This window comes from Nannobrachium achirus (assembly GCF_963921795.1).
Source record: "Nannobrachium achirus genome assembly, chromosome: 5".
Taxonomy (NCBI): Eukaryota; Metazoa; Chordata; class Actinopteri; order Myctophiformes; family Myctophidae; genus Nannobrachium; species Nannobrachium achirus.
Window position 1 is genome coordinate 25,557,192 of NC_137814.1, and position 21,644 is coordinate 25,578,835.

Genomic DNA, 21,644 nt, shown 5'->3' on the forward strand with positions numbered 1-21,644 from the left:
GCACGCGCGCGAGGGCGTGCGTGCAAGACACCAGTCATGTTTGCCATACCTTAACCGACGCCGCTGTGACTGAGTGAGTGATGCCTGCACATGAAAACAACACGCTGCCTTGGCACGGTGCACAGCAGCGTCCCGGGGAACGAGGGGATCATAACCCCAACAACACCCTCGCTCTTATTTATGACAACTTAAGTGTGATGGTCGTAGCCGTTATAGGCGGAGGAGCACAGCACAATAACAACAACAGACAGCCCAGTCAGTGTTAGTAGTAGTAGAGTGGTACCCGCACCACTGCGACGGACCAGCGGAGCGCGGTGGCGGCGGTGCTTGCCTTTAGGTCAGATCGTGTCACTTTACTAGGCCTAGTAGGGTATAATAGTCTACTCTACTCTATAAACACACTTGGGAGAAATAGATAAAGAGAGAGACACTTCTGGTTCTATAAATGCTGCGCGCGTACACACGCACACACAGCAAGCGCGCAGGCAGGCAGGCAGGCAGTTGTATCTATTGCAGAGCACACGACCAACGATGGTGGGAGAGGAGAGGAGAGGAGAGGAGAGGAGAGGAGAGGAGAGGGGAGGGGAGGGGAGGAACAGGCAGCCCCAACAACGAAACGCACAGTCGGACAGAGTGTATTTATTATGATAAAAACACAGGTCTGTTGTAAAGCGCGCGTCCTTCTCCACGGGACGGTGAGCAATAGGCGGATTATTTATCAGCCGGGCAGCAAAGCAGCACCTGCCTCCTCCTGCCCAAGCCAAGTCTCCCACACACAGACACACACACACACACACACACGCACGCACGCACGCACGCACACGCATTCCAGGACACGCAAAGCATCCTCACTCCCACTGACAGGTGTCTCATGCATGCAGTCCGCTGCTTGGAGAGACAGACTAGCCTAATAGTAGTCCCCGGTCAGAAGCAGACAATCACACTCTCCCGGACGTACCGTTTTAATGCTGCCTCCCCAAAGAAGTCCGATCCCCGCACGGCAGAGAGAAACCAGTCGGCTGTTTTGTCCCTGAATGAATATCAAGCTTCCCAAGCTCTTGTGTTTTTAGATGGTGCGAAGAGGCTGTCGTCCGGAGCCGGAGCTTTCCTCTCCAAAAACCAAAAAAAGCTGCCGCTTTTGTTGACTTTTTTTCTCCTTTATTTATTTAATCCTCCTTTCCTTCCTCGCGTTCCTTGTTGTTGTTGTTTTTTTCCCTTCTTTGCCTTTTCCTCTCTCTCTCTCTCTCTCTTTCTCCACGGCTACCGTTCACTGCAGCAAAAACAGTCTGTCTGAAAGAAGGGAGGGAGGGAGGGAGGGGAGGGACAAGCCAGGGGAGGGAGGGGTAGCGTGCGCGCGCTGTGTGTGTGTGTGTGTGTGTGTGTGTGTGTGTGTGTGTGTGTGTGTGTGTGTGTGTGTGTGTGTGTGTGTGTGTGTGTGTGTGTGTGTGTGTGTGTGGAGGAGGAGGGTGCATGGACGGAGGGCGGTTGGTTGGGTGGAGGGAGATTTTAATACGATTTGGCCCTGTTCGTAGCATGGGGATAAACAGGAGCCGAGCGGAAACACAGTGGCAGAGACTAGAGTCCGACATGAGGCACAGATAGATAGATACAGTATAGGAAGATGATAGCACTGTGATCCACGTTCATAGAATCGGGTCCAACTTGTATATCTGCTATAGATAAAGGATGATGATGATAGCAATGTCTCAAAAAATAGCAGATCTACAAGCTCGCAGCGCTGTGAGCTTGTAGACCTATATCTGCTATTTTTCAATAGTTAAAGCATACAATTATTAAAGTAATAATGCTGACCAGGGGTCAGCATTGGCATGGCTCAGATGTCTGTCTGTCAGTCACGCTCCTTTATAATGGCTCTTATCGCTGACATTAGAGAGGCTATTACACCGTATCTTCTATCTCCACTGTAGCTGGAGATTGATCTGGGAATATAGCCTATAGCTGTAAATCCTCGGTTTAGTTGGGATTCTTGCTGTCTCTTTTAGTTCATTTGACTCTGAGTGAGTGAGTGAGTGGGCTACAAATGTAGCCTAATCAAATACACCCTCCTTAGCCCCTCAGAGTTGGTTACAGGCACATGGATGAATTAATATTTGATTTGACTGTTTTTGATGTGTTTTTTAGGATTTTCTTTTTGCTAGCCTATAGTGCCAGTGCGAGGGCGAGGCGTGGCCCGTCGCACACGCCGCCAGACATCACAATTGTATAGGCGTGATGTTGGGGAGCGTTCAACTTGCCAGGGCCAGGGGGATTAAGGATTAGTTTTGCCGTCGGATTAAGCTGTGTCTGTGTGTGTGTGGTGTCTGTGTGTGTGTGCCTGTGTGGGGGGGTAGGCAAGGCATGGGCCATGGGGTTAAAACATGGCAGAACACCGGCACGAAAGCAGCCCAAAGCCCGCCACACACACCACCGACGGCGACAATCTGAATGACGCGGCGGGAGGAGGGTTTGAAAAAGAAAGAAAGAAAAAAAAATCAATGAGGATCTGGGAAGAGGGAGGGGGGGGGGGGGAGGGGGAGGGGGAGGAGGGGGGGGGGGGGGGTGGGTGGGGTTGGAATATGCAAGGGGGCTCTCCAGTCTCCAAGCAAAAGCAAGCTGCTGCTCAAGCCTCACTCACTGAAGTCTTTTCTGACTCCCCTCTCCTCCTAACAAAGTGAGGAATTACAAATGCAGCATCTGGCATCATTAAACAGTTGTTATGGGAGAGAGAAGGGCTGGGGATGGAGAAGGATATGGGATGAAACGGAGATTCTGTGGATGCTGCGTTTAGTCAAAGCCTTGTTCCTGCTTGAGAGATGGATGGAGACAGCTGAGCATGGAGGAAGCAGTCTGCAGTCTGCATGGCCGTAAAACCACGCTCATCATGACAAGGCTGCTGGGCTGGCCGTATTGTCGTGCATTAGTAGAACACACTAACGCTATAGCCATTATGACCAAGGTTACAAACTTACAATTATAGGTTGGCTGGATAATAATAGCCTATAGCATCATAATAGCATCGTGTCATCAGAGCCTAGTGGCGTTATAATAGGATAGCTCAGCTTTTAGGCTTTTTGCCCATTTGCAAATTGCATATTAAAACTTTGACCTTTAGACGCTGTAAACAGCTCGCTCACTCGTGCGTTTATTGGAAATAAATAAATAATAGCCTCTTAATATGCACGACACACACACACACACACACACACACACAATGCATTTGGATGCCTTGTACAATTAGGCTGTCACCCAAAATGGAAACGTATTTCATATTCAAAAGAAAAGAAACGCTTATCAGATTAACTGAAATTAATCACATGATTGTTAGCCTATCTCCTAGGCTCATTCACTCATTACCCATTAAAATAGTTTTAATCACACGGTGTTATTGTCTACACAATACACATAGTAGACTATTCCCGTTACAAAACGCCACGGAGCTCCATGCAGTGTCATTTCATAACCAGGTTAATTCGAATTTCGATCTATCTAAAAAGCCACGCCCATGCGTTTGACATCTCTGCCGGGACTCGAACCCGGAGCCTCTGGATTAGAAGTCCAGCGCGCTATTCCATTGCGCCACAGAGACTGAGGCACAAACCCGATGAAAGCGGGTTTATATCCCCCCTCCCTGCACCGTGGAGCATCCTCAGCCTCGTGCAGCATCAGGACCACCGTTTCAATGTTGCGTCATTGGTCAGCCGGTAGGGGGTGCTGAAGCCGCATAATCACTGGTCCCTATGTGCAAATCAAGATGGCGACAGCTTTCTAACGTCTCACCTTGACTTATTACTGCATGGGGAGGGGGGAGGTGAAACTAATATCCATAGGTTACATCATAACAGCATTGTGACAAAATTAAATACTCATGATAGCCCATGTTGGCAGGGGTTTGACAGCTGTAAGTAAGGCAGTGTTTGCATTGGTCCAAAAGACAACATTTCAGTCTCTCTCTACTAGGGCGCATCCAACCTTCAGACCCCTCAAGTGTGTGCAATGTCCCCCTGTTCAAATAGACAAATTAGTGTACCGGCAAACCAGTGAAAATGATCTACTTTACAAGCAATAATGGGTCAGCATCACAGGGGATACTGAGGCACATTTTCCCAGACTTGTTTTAAATTCAATTTGACACACATTTCCCCCCACAAGCCATGCGCGTCCAGCATGCCTGTTGAATGATCAGGACCACTTGCCTTGATGTTTCCCACAGCCTTGACAGCTTGACTGATCCAAACAGAAACCTTTTGCGAGCGGTATAAAAACAGTACTACACACGGCCTCCTCCGCCTCTCCCCAGAACATTTATCCTCTCCTTTTCTTCTCCCTTTAGTATGAGCTAGCCGCCTTATCCCTAAAATACCTGGAACGCGCCTGAGTCGCGTTAGATTTTAACCACTTTAACCATTATTTTATGCTTTAGCTATTGAAAAATAACAGATATACAAGCTCACAGCTCGGCACAGAGTGTCTTTGAATATCTTTGACCCGATCTTTGACCCGACATCTAAATCCTTCCTCTAAGTCAAGGACCCCCAAAATAACATCTATTTGGCCGCAAATCCCCATCTCAAAATATGTTGTTCCAGGGACCCCCCCAGAAGCAGAGATTTGAGTTACAAAAGTTTGCTTTGAAAAATATATATTGAAAAATGTGCACACATTTTCACGATAAAAAAAAAAAATTGCAGATCTACAAGCTTGCATATCTGCTATTTTTCAATAGTATAAAGCAGTCAATAATTCTAGGCCCTAAACGGGTTAAAGCGTGGAGCGAGTTGGATCTGACATTAAGGCTACACATCATGGCCATTCCTCTATTCACACTGCAGCAGAGAAAGCAGCTCAGGTGCAGAGTGGAGCTCCTGTGAGGCTCGGTGGGAGGCAGCAGGGCCTGAGGCCAGTTTGGCAGCGAGAGAAGCCTTGTTCGGATACACAGCGTTTACTGCTGTCTGGCCCCCGTGTTCCCCTCCCCTCCCCTGACGTTAACCCATCTAGGCCTAGAATTATTGGATGCTTTAACTATTGAAAAATAGCAGATATACAAGCTCACAGCGCGGCACCGAGTGCCGCGCTGCGAGCTTGTAGATCTGCTATTTTTGAAAAAAACGATTTGTGCAAGTCTTTGAATATATCTTTTTTTTTTTTTTTACTCAAATATTTGCTCCTGGGGGGTCCCTGATACGATATTTTGAGATATATGTGAAATATATATCATTTTGGGGGTTTGAGAACCACTGACATAGTAGTCTCTCAAGAACAGACTAACTGAGCTCCAGTTAAGTGAAAAGGACCTTTTCTTTGACGATGGCTAGCCAGATTGCTGACATAGAAACATAGGTTTTTCTAAAAACCTTCGAAGGATTCAAAAGACACTTATACAGGTAGAATCGGGTCAAAATAAAAAATCTCAAGATTTTTCAAAAATAGCAGATCTACAAGCTCTTGTACCCGGGCTAAATGGCTTAAAAATGTAACTGTGGACAGCTGTAGAAAGGAAATGAGTGAAATATGAATGATAGGCCACACCAAGTCACCGCATTCACACAGTACACAGACATGCATGCTCAGGGCGCTGAAAAAGAAAAATGATGAATGGAAGTTGACGCCTCCGCGTGACGGGAGTAAATTATATATTAAGGAAATCGATGTAGGACAGGGTCTAATTTTGGCTGGCGCTGTTGTTCACACTGAGGGAAAGTGTGTGGGGGGAAATACACAAGTGGGTCACATTTTGCATGCACTTTAGCCCAGTGTCATCACTTTTAATGACCCTTTATGTTTCCCAGAACATCATTTCTCCCGGGAACACAATCGTGTTCCTTTTTTCTCCACATGACAGACAGAACAGCAGGACACATAGGTTGTGTACAATAGAACATAATCTTTTATTTATTCATTAGGGTTGGGGCCCAATGCAGGCCAGAAATACAACATACTGTATAAACAAAACGTCTCTGGTGAATCCTTCAACCTGATTTCTACTTAGTTGCGTCACGTGGCAGTGTCAGGGTTAAGGTCGGAAAGTAGCCAAAGAAAAAAGCCAATCTACAAGCTCACGATGTAAGCTTGAGGATTGGTTATTTTCAGTGCGCAACTACGTATAAATCAGTCTTTCCTTCTGTGTTCCCCCCTCGATTTTCGTCCTCTCCTCTCTCTGGATCTCCTCTCCGTCCACGTCTCACCTCCTGCACTGCTCACAGACCAAAAGCAACGGCGAAGGAAGTAATGACGGACAGAGCGATGACCGTGTAGCCGGTGCGATACACCTCGGGGATCTTGAACCCTTTGCCAATGTCCCACCACTGGGGAAGAAGAGACAACAGGACAGTGAGTGTGCAGAACACGGAGAGGGGAAATTAACACCAACCGCCTGATAAGTGCTGCTGGCAAATGGCTTGCTGCGGTTGGTAAGTTTTGCATTCCCCTAAAAAAGCACTTTGGCAGGAGGCCAGCCTTCACGTTGGATCAGTGCTTCTCAGCTGTTGTTGCTCTGGGACCTGAATTTGAAAAATTGACCATGAACTCTGGACACAATGTATTAAATAACAAAAAAATAGAAAATGTCCTTTGGTTGCAGTCCTGTCAGAACACCTTACCTACTTTTAGCTCCTGATCCACTGGTTGAGAAAGTCATGTATTCTTTTTTTTTTTTTTCCTTTTTTTTGAGTAGCCAATTATTTTTCTCCCAGTTTAGTCGGTATGCCAATTAATCCTCCCCACACATTTCTGTACTGCCTCTGCTATTGTAACTAGGGCTGTCACCTTTATGACATTTTACATGACGATTAATTGTCACTCAAATAATTGCAATTAACAATTTAATTGTGTTTTTTGTTTGTCTTTTAGGCTTTGAAGTTGCACATGGTATATATGACACATAACCTAAATATACAAAGAAATTACTGACATATTTCACAACGTTATACTTTAAAAAGAACATTATAGTGTGAGCTTGTAGATCTGCTATTTCCACTATTTCTGACTCTTGACGAACATTTTTCAACATGGAAACAATTATGACGATTATGAAAAATAATAGCGATTATGTCAAATAATCGCGATTAGACGATTATGTACTAATTGTAACCTACTTGGCTCACCTGCTCCTCCCTAATATTCACCCCCACCCCAGCAGGTAGGAGTAGCTAGCCTCGCACGGTGACAAAGGCCAGAATCCCCCCCTGAACAGAATGGTAGAGTGTGCTCAGGGGCGTCACAAGGGGTAGGAAAGTGGGACTGAGTTACCAAGGTGGAGGGGCCCTAGTAACTTTAGCTATTGAAAAATAGCAGATATACAAGCTCACAGCGCGGCACCGAGTGCCACGCTGCGAGCTTGTAGATCTGCTATTTTTGAAAAGACGTGAAAATGTGCGCAAATCTTTGAATATATGTATTTTTTAAGTGAACATTTGTAACTCAAATGTTGCTTCTGGGGGGTCCCTGGAACTAAATATTTTGAGAGGGGGGGTCCTTCACGTGAAAAAGTTTGAGCATCACTGACATGGAAACATATAGGTTTCTTGGCACACATTTTCACGATTTTTCAAAAATAGCAGATCTACAAGCTCGCAGCGCGGCACTCGGTGCCGCGCTGTGAGCTTGTATATCTGCTGTTTTTCAATAGTTAACATTCATGGGGGGCCCACCCCGCAGTGAATCCTTGTACCCAGGGCCCAGAATTTGGTGTGACGCCCCTGAGTGTGCTAATAGAATAGACACTCGTTCCAGCTGGTTGCACTGTGCAGGATTCAAACCCCTCGACTCCACCATGGTGGACAGGTGCCTTTACGCCCTGCACCACCTCAGCATGAGAAACCTTCATGTCAATGTGATTTAGACAAGGTCCAATTCTATTCAAGATTTTACCATTGATTTTTGATCTGTGTGAACGTTGGTTACAATTTGGATCGTTACTGCTTTTAAGTTAGATGTTTTTAAAAGCTCTTTTATTTTTGGAGCTGTGTGAAACACAGGCTCCCTATACGTGGCCGTGTGGGTCTGTGTGTGTGTGTGTCTGTCTGTGTGTATGTAGCCTGAACTTCCTAAACTTCGGCACGCCACTAGTCCCACAGTTTTGCCACCACACACTCGCGCCATATGTCAAATCGACCGGCTTACTCGGGAATCGTGGGCTATTACTTTTCTAAGAGAAAGGTTCTATAGTTTAATTGATATTAATTTATTAGTGAATTAATTTTCCCCATTGACTTATAATGGGAATTGCAAAAACTCACATTCAATTATTTGTCTCTCGCAAACCATAGGGGCTAGAGTTTCAAGACTTGGAGAGGAGGTTCATAATGATTTCAAGGATTAAATAAAAAATAATTGTGTCATTTGGCCGCATGGTGGCGCCATAACACCCCACTTTACGTTTTGGCCTGTAACTCTTGAACCGTAGGTCGGAAAATTAAAAATATTTTTTCCCTGGATTCCTTGGGTCATGACGCATCTCCCCATATAGGCCACGCCCGTTTGCGCCATGATAGATTTTCCGCCATCTTGAATTTTCTCCAAAACACACTTTTTGCTCCTTTTCCTACATATTTTCTTCAAATGTCACAAAAATCGGTACACATGATCCACACACACACACACACACACACACACACACACACACACACACAGCTCCACTTCACACGGGTGTGATTTTATTTTAAAACCAGTGCAAAATCAGCATGTTCTTCCCCGCTCCCCTTTTTCATTTTTTCTACTGTGTTTTTAAATTATTTAAATTTTCTCAGAAGCCCAAAAAATCATGACCATATTTTTTTGTGTGTGTAAATTAACGCTCTACTTCGTCATACGACAGTGTCACACAAAAGCATCAAAGGTAGCAGATTTGCAAGCTCGGAACGCGTCGCTTCTTGAGCTTGTGGATCTGCTACTTTTGCCATTTTTTAATTTGAATCCTGAAAAGTAACGTATGAGGTTTCCACCGGACAGAGACAAAATGCGAGATGTGGTCTGAAGTATTTGTTACTGCACAGACTCTACTGAACAACACTGACATACCGAGGAACAAGAGTGTGATATACTGTTGTGTAGGTGTTGGTAAAACAACAAGCAAGGCCAACATATCAGTGCTGCTGGCCAGAATGAAACATCATATCTCCATAAATCAACTTTTTCTTTCTTGTAAATTGAGTGTCGCACAACAGTGGTGAAAATAGTAGATCTACTGTACAAGCACCATTTATTAAAACAATAACATTTAATAAAGGAATGGGATATAGGTTTCCACCCGACACCAACAATATAATAGACAGCTAGGGATTCTATAAATACACTACACATCATAAAATGCAATAATTACAGTTAATAATAAGGCGGTAATTACAGTTTAGCAAGGATCAGATTAATGAGTGAATTAGAGTTAACCAGCCACGTCATCCCGTTATATAATAATAATAATAATGTCAGACATGAACAGCTTTCAATCTGATTGTCCCTATTTTTGGCATGCCACTATAGACAAACATTTTTAATTATCAACATTAAATATAAGACAAATCTGTTATTTTGGCCACTGAGAAGATTTTTTTTTTTTTTTGGTGGTTAACCAAAGATGTGTTGATTGACTAATCAACACATCTTTGAGGGACAAACATGAGGGGAAAAAAATAAAAACTAGTAACGCAAAAACCTCTCAGTAAAGCGTGTAATTAAGTGATTTATAAGATCACATGCAATCCCTGAGCCCCCTCTCCTCCTCAGACCAGGCATTCCAAAGCAGCACGGACCAAAAACATCATGAGCCATCTTTAGGTGTTTGCCAGTGGCCAGGAGGGCCTTCTTCAGAGCACTGAAGAGCTCTGTGTTGTTCACACAGTCTGGGGGTGTTGTGTGTTGTGTTGTGTTGTGGAGCGGTGCGGTGCGGTGCAGTGCTCACCAGATGGCGGACGCCGTTGTAGGTATGGTAGGAGACTGGGAAGGAGATGCCAAACTTGGCCAGGCCGATGAGGAAGGGCCCCACCGAGAGGGAGTGGATGAGGTCCAGGTATTGCGGGTAGTTACCTGGTAGTACCAGAGCTAACACGGCAAAGACTGAGATGGCTGGAGGAGGAGGGGAAAGAGAGAGAGACAGAGAGAATATTGGATAAGAGTGGATAATAGAGATAAAAGGCAAAGGACCTTTCGCCGTTGTCGGGTGGAAACCTTGTATGTTCAAAACCGTTTGTGTTGTATTTATCATTCTGAAAATGAATTAAAACTAGTGAAAATAGCCGATCTACAAGCACACAACGCCTCGCGGTGCGAGGCGTTGTGTGCTTGTAGATCTGCTGTTTTCACTAGTCTTGTGCGACAGTCTTGTATGAAGCAGGGCTTTACTTTACAAAAAAAACAAAAAAAACAGCAAATTTGAAACACAAGGTTTTTGCCCGACAGTGGCGCTATGCAAATCAGAGAACTGTAAAATCCTCAGTGTTAATAGAAACCAAATGGACCCTTTCTAGGTCCATTTGGTTCCTATTAACACAGAGGAATTTACTGTGCTGATGTGCTGTATGGGTGCGAGAGCAAGTGACTGGATGGAAAGGAATGAGTGAGAAAAGGAGTGCACTGTATGTATATTTGTACAAGATGTGATAAAAAAAAAAAGAAAACCTAAAAATGTGATTTTAAAAAAAAAGAAAACCTAAAAAAAACAAAGGCGCGTGTGTGTCTGTGTGTAACAGAGTTGATTGACAGAAGCGGTTGCTGGCCTTTATTGAACCCGCAAGAGAAAAAAAGACAGCGGGCAAAACTGAGAGGATTCATGGCCACTGCAGAGCCACTGAGAGAGGAGTTACGATACTTCCATAAGACTTCCGTCGTAAAGGAAGAATATGCCTGTTATGCTGTTCAATAGCCAATCATTTATTGACAAAACCAACTGACGGTTGATTTAGAACAGGGGTCTTCAACAGGGGGTCCGGGACCCCTAGGGGGTCCTCAGAGTTACTGCAGGGGGTCCTCCAAATCTTTGAGTGATAGAAACTTTTTTTTCTTCTTTTTTATATTAACCACTTGAACTCTAACGTCCAAATTCTGAAACTGTAGTCAAAAATAGTAGATCTACAAGCTCAACGCCTTGCAGTGCGAGGCGTTGAGAGCTTGTAGATCTACTATTTTTGGCAAAGATGTTTGGTGTAGAGGGAAAAAGAGCAGGCTAAGTACAGAGGAAAAGGTCAAGTTTATTACGTATTGACAATTCAAGTGGTTAAATATGTGAAAACACAAATTGATATGAATCCAAAATACACTGATGATTGCGCTGTCAAACAATGAAACTATTATGGAATTCATGAAAAGGTTGTGTGGGTCCCTACTTCATCTCTCTCTCAACTAAGGGGTCCTTGGCTTGAAAACGTTGGAGACCCCTGATTTAGAATATGTTTTGTGTGCTCACTGATAACAACAAGACCAAGGAGAATGCAGAAGGCAACGTTTGTCAATAGTTCCAAACGCTACTGTAACAGTACCAGAGTTGAACTGCATGCATCAGTGTTTATGAACCACACTTGTACATGAACCACGGCCAAGGGTTCCCAAACAGGCTAAGGGTTCCCCAAAATAATCATATTTGAACAGGGGACCCCCCCCCCCCCCCCACCCTGACAAGCACTTGGAATTGTCGAGTTGAGGCATTCAACTTAGTTTGACTATTGAATATTGTGAAAATAGCCAAACTACAAGCTCACAATGCAAGGTGTTGAGCCTGTTGATCGACTTTTTCCCAGTTTCTTTGCCTCTTTCGTAGGCAATATTTTATAGTATAGTTTGGTGGTTAAATTTGACATAGTAATGGTCTTATTATTAATTTATTTCTATTCATTCTTTTCATTTTAGAAGTACTAAAAAGGTCTTTGTAGAGAAACGTCCTTTTGAACACCTACTGGGACAGGTGCGTAGGAGCAGGCAACCAGTGCAACATGAAAAATAATGGTAATAATGGTCCCGCACACTGTCTTCTTCACTAACAGGAATAGTTTATTACAACGTTTCAGTCTAAGCTAGGGGGTCCTTAGAGTTACTACAGAGGGGGCCGCCAAATCCTTGTGTGATAGGATAACTCTTTTAAATTAACAACTTGAACCCTCGCACCCCTATTCTGATGAGAACTTTAGCCAAAAATAGCAGATCTACAAGCTCTCAACGCCTCGCAACGGCCATTTTCGGCAAATAGGTTTGGCGTAGGTAAAAAAAAGAGCAGACCAAGTACAAAATGAAAGGTCAAGTTTACAAAATATCGACGATTTAAATGGTTAAATGTCTGAAAATACACGTTAACATGAATCCAACATAGACTTATGACAGTGCTGTCAAACAAGTATGAATTTATCAAAGAAATCGATGAAAATCTGCATCACACATTTATACAGTATCTCTCAGCTAAGGGGTCCTTGGCCTGAAAACGTTGAAGACCCCTGGTCTAAGCAACTTTCATCAGGTATCTGATACCTGATGAAGGTCGTTTGTTGAATGTCATTGTTGTAGAAACCTCTCTTGCAGCGGTCCACTGTGTCCTTCAATGTCAACACAGCAGAGCTACATGGCCAGTTGTTACTTTACACTGCGCCAACAAGTGGAAAGCTTTTAATCTCACCCATATTAGACGCTAATGATTAACATGCAAAGAGCTGCGATCTATTGATCAACTTTTTTTTCTCAGTGCTTCCAATAAAGAGCTTTTAGCAGTAATCGATGCTGATTGAGCTAAAAAGGCCCCAAGGGAGTGGCTGGCCGGGGTCAAAAACATCTGGATTAAAGTGTGTTTCCACATAATACATACCGGAGAGAGAGAGAGAGAACAGAATGTGTGCGATACAAACAGCCATCTCATCTGTGGTGCATTTGTGTTTACACAGACATGTGCAAATCATTATGCAAATAGCATTTCTTTAGACGAGAACTGGTGCAATTGAAACTATGTGCTATGATGAAGCCTTGGTTTCATAATGGCTACTATGTGTCTATCTTTATTACACAGCATTGTTAAAGGAGTAGTTCACCCAAAAAAGGATGTTTCTTTTTTTAAAACAATTACACCCCCCACGAAGCTTCGAATTCATGGATATTTTTAGTTTTTTGTCGCATTCCTGAGCTAATAATTTGAAAACCAGCTCAGTCTCTGGCAGGGGTGTCGCACCAAATTCTGGGCCCTGGGTACAAGGATTCACTCACAGTTTGTGCTTTAACTATTGAAAAATAGCAGATATACAAGCTCGAGCTTGTAGAGCTGCCATTTTTGAAAAATCGTGAAAAAAAATATTTCAAATCCTTCTAAGGTTTTTAGAAAAACCTATGTTTCTATGTCAGTGGTGCTCAAACCTTTTCATGTGAAGGACCCCCAAAATGATATGTATTTGGCCACGGAACCCCAAAATATTTAGTTACAAATGTTCGCTTAAAAAATACATATATTCAAAGATTTGCACACATCTTCACGACTTTTTAAAAATGTTTGATGACAAATGTTATTTGTCAATAGCTAAAGTAGAAAAAAGGGGGGAAAAATCCATGAATTCAAGGCTTCATGGGACGTGTAATTGATAGAAAATACTTTTTTTTTTTTTTTAACTACATTCTGATTGGTCAGCCGAGGCCTGGTGCTTCCGAATAACAGACCACACTAGGGTTGGGATCAGGAACCACTATACAATACTATACAGGTGGCTCTCCTCAAACAATTTTGTTTCAAGGACCACCATAACTCTGAATGTACAAATGGAACCAAATGAACCTGTAAGGGTCCATTTGCACACTCTCCAAACTACGCTGTACAATTCTCAGTGTTAATTTCAGTTCATGAATGAAACCAAATGGACTCTTGCGATGATGACTGCAGTGATGCAATGACTGCATCACTTACATAATATCTATCCATCTACACAGTATGTAAGTGAAGTGTCTCGTTACCTCCACTCAATGCAACGCCCGTTCCTCTGTGTCCTACAGACATCATCATGGGGACGGACCACCTGGAAGCACAATGAAATGAAATGAAAACCTGTTTCTACTATCCATCTACAACATATTTTACACTAAAACCGTAATTTAATCTTTTCCCCCTTGGTCCGCACTACCTTTCAGGTAATAATGATGTCCCTGGTTGGGGGCGTCAGGAGCATTTTAATAAGCAGTGGATGTATTGCACTAAGTGGTTATTACACAGTGTACCCAAAGGCATATCAATTAGAGATAGTCTGTTATTTGGAGGACGGGGTGCCTCCCATTACATAAAACCTGAAAACTAAGGGGAAAAAATGGCTTTTCTGACTGCAATTATTACAGTAGTCCAGGGGAAGTAATGTTAGTTGATTTTATAATGTCCTTGGGGCTATAAAATTGCAATTATGAAGAAATTAAGAAAGCAAATAATTGTATCTGTTTAACCACATAAAACCCTATACTTTGTTGTACATCAAATAATGATAATAACCGATGTACAAGCTCACAGCTAGGAATGGGACGATATGAACATTTCATGTCACGATTATTGTGACAAAAGAAATCGCGATTTACGATATTATCGCGATAATCAAAATCCATTATCCTGGGGCGGAACATTTGCCAAAATAGCTGATCTACAAGCTCACAACGTGTCGCATTGCGACGCGTTGTGAGCTTGTAGATCGGCTATTTTTTGGCAAAGACATTTGATAGAGTGAAAAAAAGACTGTATCAAGTAAAGTACGTATATTATATATAAGTACCTTTTACCAATTATAGAAGTGGTACTGGATATGCAGCTCGGCAAATAGGGTGAACTGATCCCAGTGCATGACGGAGGACGATATCACGATAAATTAAATCTCCACGATACGATTATCGTGAGTGTTTATCGTCCCATATGTACAAGCTCGCAGCTTGTACAGACATGTTGTGAACATATTGATCTGCTATTTTTGCCAAACGTTTGTCTATTTTCACCTATTATGAACAGTCAGGAACACTAGGGTTCGTGTGGTTTATAATAGCTGAATGATTCATTTCATAACTGCATCAAGTCTATGGACTGGAAAACGTACTGGTAGATGGCGAGATGAGGAGACATGGGTCTGTTTAGTCGTGTGTTTTTGGCCCAAAACTTGTTCATCTCCTCCTTTGCGGTGGTTCCCATTGGGGCGGCACTGTGGCACAGAGAGAGGCAAGGGTTAAGTCTAGTAGGATTGTATCTATGTGTATGTCCTGTGGTGTAGTGCATTAAGCACAGACACAAATGCAGGGACGGATTGAAGCTTTATTATTGAAACTGGCCTACTACACAGTACTGAAATACTTACTACTGAAAATACTTACTGTGTGTAATATTACACACTACATTAATATAAATACTTAGTCTGTAATATTACACTACAGCCAGGGTTCCCACACATTTTTACCAATTCATTTCCAAAACTTTTCCAGAATATTTAACCCAATTTCCAGGACTATATAACAATAATTCAGCTCAATAACAAGTCGCTTACTCCTATGCGCATTGCCCAAAGACAGCTAGTGTATGCCAGTGGTTCTCAACCTTTTCAGGCCGTGACCCCCGAAATAATCATATTTGAACTGGGGATCCCGGCACCCTGACGAGCACTAAGAGTTGAGGAATTTTGTATAACACGTTTCTATTGTGAAAATAGCAGATCTACATGCTCACAACGCCTCGTGTTGCGAGGCGTTGTGAGCATGTAGATCGGCTATTTTCACAATTTCTGCCTCTAATATTTGACAATTTGGCCCATGTTTAATTTGTCATTTCAGAGCTATTAACAAAATCAATAACCAAAGACAACGCATAGCTATTTTTTTTCCAGGACCTTCCAGGACCCTTGATCAATTCCAAAACTTTTCCAGTACTGGAAAAATAATTTTCTAATTTCAAAATATTTCCAGGAATTTCATGACCGTGGGAACCCTGTACAGTAATACAAATACTTACTGTCTGCTGTATATTACACAGAACTGAGGCCTGTATTGAGGCCTGGAGAGAGACAGACCCGGACGGGTCAACGTCCTGCAAAACACAAGAAGATATCAGCATTAGGATCAAGTTCAAATGCAGGTCAAGACCTCTGCAGTACACCCCCGACCCCACCATATCTTCTCTATTCCCTGTAGCCTGGGATCGCTTCCAATTTCGGGCTTTTGATCCGGTCGGGAGCGGATGACGTCGTACGTCATTTTGTATTCAAAACGGACTACAATTTGGCCGGAACTACCGACCGGAATCAGTTTTAACCTGGTTTTGCGCATGCGCTAACTGGGATAAAACTGATTCCGGACGGTAGTTCCGGCCAAAGTGTAGTCCGTTTTGAAATCAAAATGACGTAAGATATCATCCGGTCAAATCCTTTACATAACCAGGTTAAAATACTCTATTTTCCAAGAGTGACCTGGCCAAGGGGCAGCATCATTACAAAAATAGAACAAACAATTACAAAACAATATAAACATACATCAGACACAACAAGACACAAGTGAACACATAACACAATATCCAGTTCAAGTGCAAAACTGTATCAGGAACTAAAATGGTTACGAACAACTTCTGGTGTGGCAGTTGACAAAATTGAAAGCAATCACATTAAGCCAAGGAAGATTGTATTTTTGGTTTCCATTATCCTCAATTAAGGACTGGTTGAGGCTTGAATGACAATTCTAAGACAGCGATATAGTTCAAAGGATTCAGTTAAGGAATGATTCCATCTTCCAGGTGGTGTGTGAACAACTACCAGAGGTCATTGCAGCAACATTTCACAGCAGGTTGTTTATGTGCCGACTATATCAGTGACACAAACACTGATAGCAGTTTTGTCCGATAGCGGAAAGCAAGCTGATATGTCAGCGAGCTAGCTCACATTATGACAGCAAGTAGCAGCACCCAGGGCCTTTCCCCCCCCTTCTTTTTACGTTCTTCCAGTACTCAAGATCAGATTTTGTCTTTCTTGGGTGGATTCCACACAGGATTTAACTAGGGATGGGACGATAAGCGATATTATCATTTATCGTGAAAAAAAAAAACACTCTCAATAATCGTATTGTGGAGATTTATATATCATGATATCGTCCTCCGTCATGCACTGGGATCAATTCACCTTTTATTTGCCTAAGGCCTAACAAAAAAAAACATTGGCTTCCGGTTGGTTGTCATTTTAGGGCTGAGTAGGTAGGGAATTTATTTTATTTTATTTTTTATTTTTATTTTTTTGTGGGCATGATGGGTAGCAAGGAATTTTATTTTTATTTCCTCATGGGAAGGATGGGTAGGTAGTTTTTTTTTTTTTTTTTTTTTTATGTTTAATTTACAGTTTTAATGAATCATTTAAAACATATTTTTTAAATGTAATTTTAATGTTTAATTTACAGTTTTAATGAATCATGCAAATGAAATCATATTTCAATTTCTTTTAGGATACTCTTATTCTGAAGAGATTAAGAAGTCGACCACCGTCTGGAAGTCTTATTGTAATAAGAAATCTGGAAGTCTTATTGCTGCTATAGCGCAACATATCTTATTCTGAAGAGATCGGCTACAGGAAGTGTTAGATTTTCCAGCTTAGATTTGACAAAAGAACACAACTCGACGAGCGAGCGAGAGAGAGAGACGCAGTCGTACTTGCAGACATGCAGTGTCGCACGGGAGTCCGCATTCACTCAAGCGCTGTTGCCGTACAGTCTTTCAGATGAATCCCACGCTGTCATAAATGTTTCATCTCCAACTCACGTCTCTCTGTGGTGGCTATACAGTTCTCAGCTGTACTGGTGGCTGGGCTGCTAACGTTGCTAGCGTAGCTACCGCTGCCAGTCAGTGACTGAGTGGCCACTCAATTTGTCCCCCGATTGTGTGTGTGCTTGTGTGTCTGTGTGTGTTTGGAGGAATACAAGTTGTAACTTAACTCACATTAGTTTAGCCTCGGGAACCGGGGACAGGTCCTGACTTCGCGAATGTGGTCGCACCAAATATATTTTTTGTAAGACGTTTTTGATCGACTCGGTCGGATTTTGACTTTATTTTTTATTTTTTTCACTCCAAATGCCAATAAAATCATCTGGGTCGCACGTATTTAATAGGGTCGGTCGCCAACCGGAAACCAATGTTTTTTTTTGTTAGGCCTAACTGCATATTATATGTGGTACCACTTAAACCAGGGGTGCCCACACCTTTTTGACTAGAGAGCTACTTTCTACCCACCTCAAAATATGTACGTTAGGTGGCTTTGGCATTACACACTCATGAAAAAGTCTTCATTCCATTCTGTATGGAAGTGGTAGGTTTTCGGGTTCTTTGTAATGCTACGAAAACAAAGCATTGCCCCCCAATTTGCCTACTTTAGAAGCCATGAAGGGAGATGGCAGGCCCTTCTTGATGTCAATCGTCACCTTAACCCTACCAGTGCCAGCCCCTAGATGGCGCCAAAGAATGCCAGGCTTTCTCCCATAGGCGAGCGCATTAGCATCCGGGGACTCACGTTGCAGTGACGCGCGTGCTCACGTTCGTGCACGTCATGGAAAGGTCCCGGATTATAATGCTAACAGAATAGCTATTCCCATTTTGTCATTTTAAAGATCATTTTTCGGCGATTTCGCCGTAAATAAACCTCGCGCCACATCCCTAAAAACACAATCCAGAGATATGGGCCTCCAAAGATGTGGTTTTTCATTGGATTCGGCGGCGATTCGCGGCTACGTTTGTTCGCGGCTCACGGCCGGCATGGCTTCCCCAGGATTTGGACCACTGGATTTTAAATTTAGGCTCAGGCTTCAGAAGGCCTCGGATCATTTTATTCATTTCATTAAAAATCCCGAACATGTTCGGGATAGGCACACTGGACTACGTTCCGGAAGCGGCGCTGAACATTCGGTGAACATTGGGGGTCTCAAAAATGTATTTTAAACCATTTTTAATGGAATATATCGTCGGACCATGTAAAATGGCTAGCTGGCTAGCGTAGGACGAGCCAGGACCACCCACGACTCTACAAGCAGCTCAGGGTAAGTCAATTAATAAAAAAAAAAATTGTTTTGGATTGAACATATCCCGAACATGTTCGGGATAGGCACAGAATGAGTTAAGCAACCTTCTGGGGGTCCCTGGAACAACACATTCTGAGATGGAGGTCTACGGACAAATACATAATTTTGGCGGTCCTTAAGTTGACATTTCGTTTGAGCACCAACTGACATAGCAACATAGTTTTTCCTTTTCTTTTTTTCCCCCAGAAAACTGACATTTGTAGATTCGACCTCACTCTGGTCTTGGGTTAAGATACAAAATGCCCCTTCATCATTTACAGCCCAGAAGGTTCAACTAAGGTCAGTGAACTGCAGAGGCTAGAAGTTCAACTGCTGGTTGACTTTCTTCTGACCCCTAGAGGGACAGAGAGGGGCTGTCATCACCATCTAAATGACACAAACATACTGCATGCGAAAAGTAAAACATAATTAAATAAAATACAAATGAAACAGTGCAACTGTAATTAGCTGCACCATGAAATACAACCATTTAGACCCATTTACAAAAAGAGCAGATCTACAAGCTTACAAAGGAAGCGTTGCAGTGAGACAGATCTGCTCTTGTAGTCTTGAATCACTCATTTTGCACGTTTTACATTTTTTAAATTGTTTCAAATATAGGGTGTATGTCATGTGAAAAGTGTTTTTTTTTTGTTTTTTGTTGTTGGTGGTGCTGCTGTTGTAGCATGCTACTCAGTAGGCTACGAATACAATTCTAGGCTCATAATTAAGTCACGACAGTGGCAGTGACAACCGCACACAGTGAACTGCAACGTTATGGTTCGTCATTTTTTTAATAACATTATCAGATAACGAGTTTGTTATGACTCATTGCACACGACAGATAGATAACTCCCTAGCTTGGTTAGCAACATTAGCATGTCTGCTACCGAGGTGAGGCGAAACATGCGAGAAGAACAGCGTTATGTCGTCGTTTAATGGCGCAACTCTTTGTCACACACGTCCCTGTTTTATTACATTCTAACTGCGACAGTCGAAAGACAAAGCTTTACTCATTAGAATAAAGTAACTGGAGAGAAGATGTACTGACCTTAGAAGCAACGCCATGGCTGACAAGCACTGACAGGCAGGACGTGACGTCACGGGATGTTATTGTGGTGGTGGTTATGAAAGAGACGCCATGTTGAGAAGGTCAAAAAGACCTTCTGTTATTATCTTTTTACAGTCTAGGGTTATTATTATGAAGATGTAGTAACTAATTATGAAGTCAAGTCAATTAAAGTAAACATATGGTAATTTAAATGTAAATATGTATTTCTATAAAATATAAACAATTTCTGATAAGGTGAAAAATATCAATGATTAGCCTATTTATAATTCCCTGGGAAGAGTGGGGGAAAAGTTGTGAAGAGTGATTTTTTTTTATAAATTAAAGAGGGAGATATTTGTTGTTAAAATTATTGTTAAAAGGATCCCTGGCTTAATACATTATAATTGTCCTCTATAACTACAGTGTTAAAATTAAAAACACCTTAAATATTTTATTTCTTTTAGAAATAGCACATTTTTCAATTAGTAGGGGAAATGCCCGTCGCAAGTTGATGATGTCATAAAACCATGTGTGGTCTATCCCAGGGGTTTTCAAAGTGGGTGACGGGGCACCCTGGGGTGCCGCGACGGCAGTCCAGGGGTGCCGCGAGATAATTTGATAATATTTGGAATTTATTTGGACACTCGAAAAAAAGATTTAGTTTCATTTTAAACTTGAAGTACAAAGTTATTTTCAGTCAGTTCTAACCAAAATGGCTGTTATCTCAATGTTTTCCTCACAACATAATCACTAAAATATCGTCACTGTTTGGCAGAAACCTTGTATCTCCAAGTTTCTTTTGGTTAAGCAAAGCCCTGCTTCATCATACGAGACCGTCGCACAAAACTAGTGAAAACAGCCGATCTACAAGCACACAACGCCTCGCGATGCGAGGCGTTGTGTGCTTGTAGATCTGCTGTTTCCACTAGTTTAGTACATTTTATAGATGATAAATACAAAACGAACGGTTTTGGACATACAAGGTTTCAACCCGACAATGACAATATGCTATAAATATAAGGTGCTGGGAGTGAAAATTATAATGTAGGGGTGCCTCGGATTAAAAAAATATTTATGGGGTGCCCTGAGACAAAAAAGTTTGGGAACCCCTGGTCTATCCCTATGGAATTTATGGCATGCATGTGCTAAAAAAAGACACACACATTTGAATAGGCTATACCCTAACCCTAATAATCATGGCTATGGACTAGAAACAAGGGTCTCCATGTCTGGCATGTGGTCTACATACATGAGAATACATTTCCAGGTCGGGATACCAATCAGGAGCGTACAGGATAAACAAGTGAAATGGGAAGCAATGGGGGGGAAAACTAGCCGACAAAATTCGGACTGGAACACAATCAATTATCTTTGGGGATTCATAAATTATCCCATTCTCTCTATCCCGACTGCATGGATAAAATTGGTATCCCAAACTGAAAATACGTTTTCTGTTTAGTAAAAATTTGGAGAGATGTGGAGTGGAGAGTGGAGACCTAATCTATCATGTGTCTTACAGCAGTGTACGTTCTCAACCTGTGCTGTGGGTTGGGACCCCCAGTGGGGTCCAGAAATTATTGTGGGGGGTCCCCAAATGATTAAC

General features: G+C 42.5%; 1 protein-coding gene across 1 annotated transcript; it reads right to left on the reverse strand.

Moving 5' to 3' along the window:
• Positions 1–5,861: 5,861 nt before the first annotated feature.
• On the reverse strand, positions 5,862–20,065 carry sdhc (succinate dehydrogenase complex, subunit C, integral membrane protein). Its single transcript, XM_080726493.1, has 6 exons — positions 20,042–20,065; positions 15,917–15,991; positions 15,015–15,116; positions 13,903–13,964; positions 9,893–10,056; positions 5,862–6,302 (listed from the first exon to the last, which is right to left on the reverse strand). The coding sequence occupies exons 1-6, from the start codon at positions 20,056–20,058 to the stop codon at positions 6,195–6,197; spliced, it is 528 nt and encodes a 175-aa protein (XP_080582619.1). The 5' UTR covers positions 20,059–20,065; the 3' UTR covers positions 5,862–6,194.
• Positions 20,066–21,644: the final 1,579 nt, after the last annotated feature.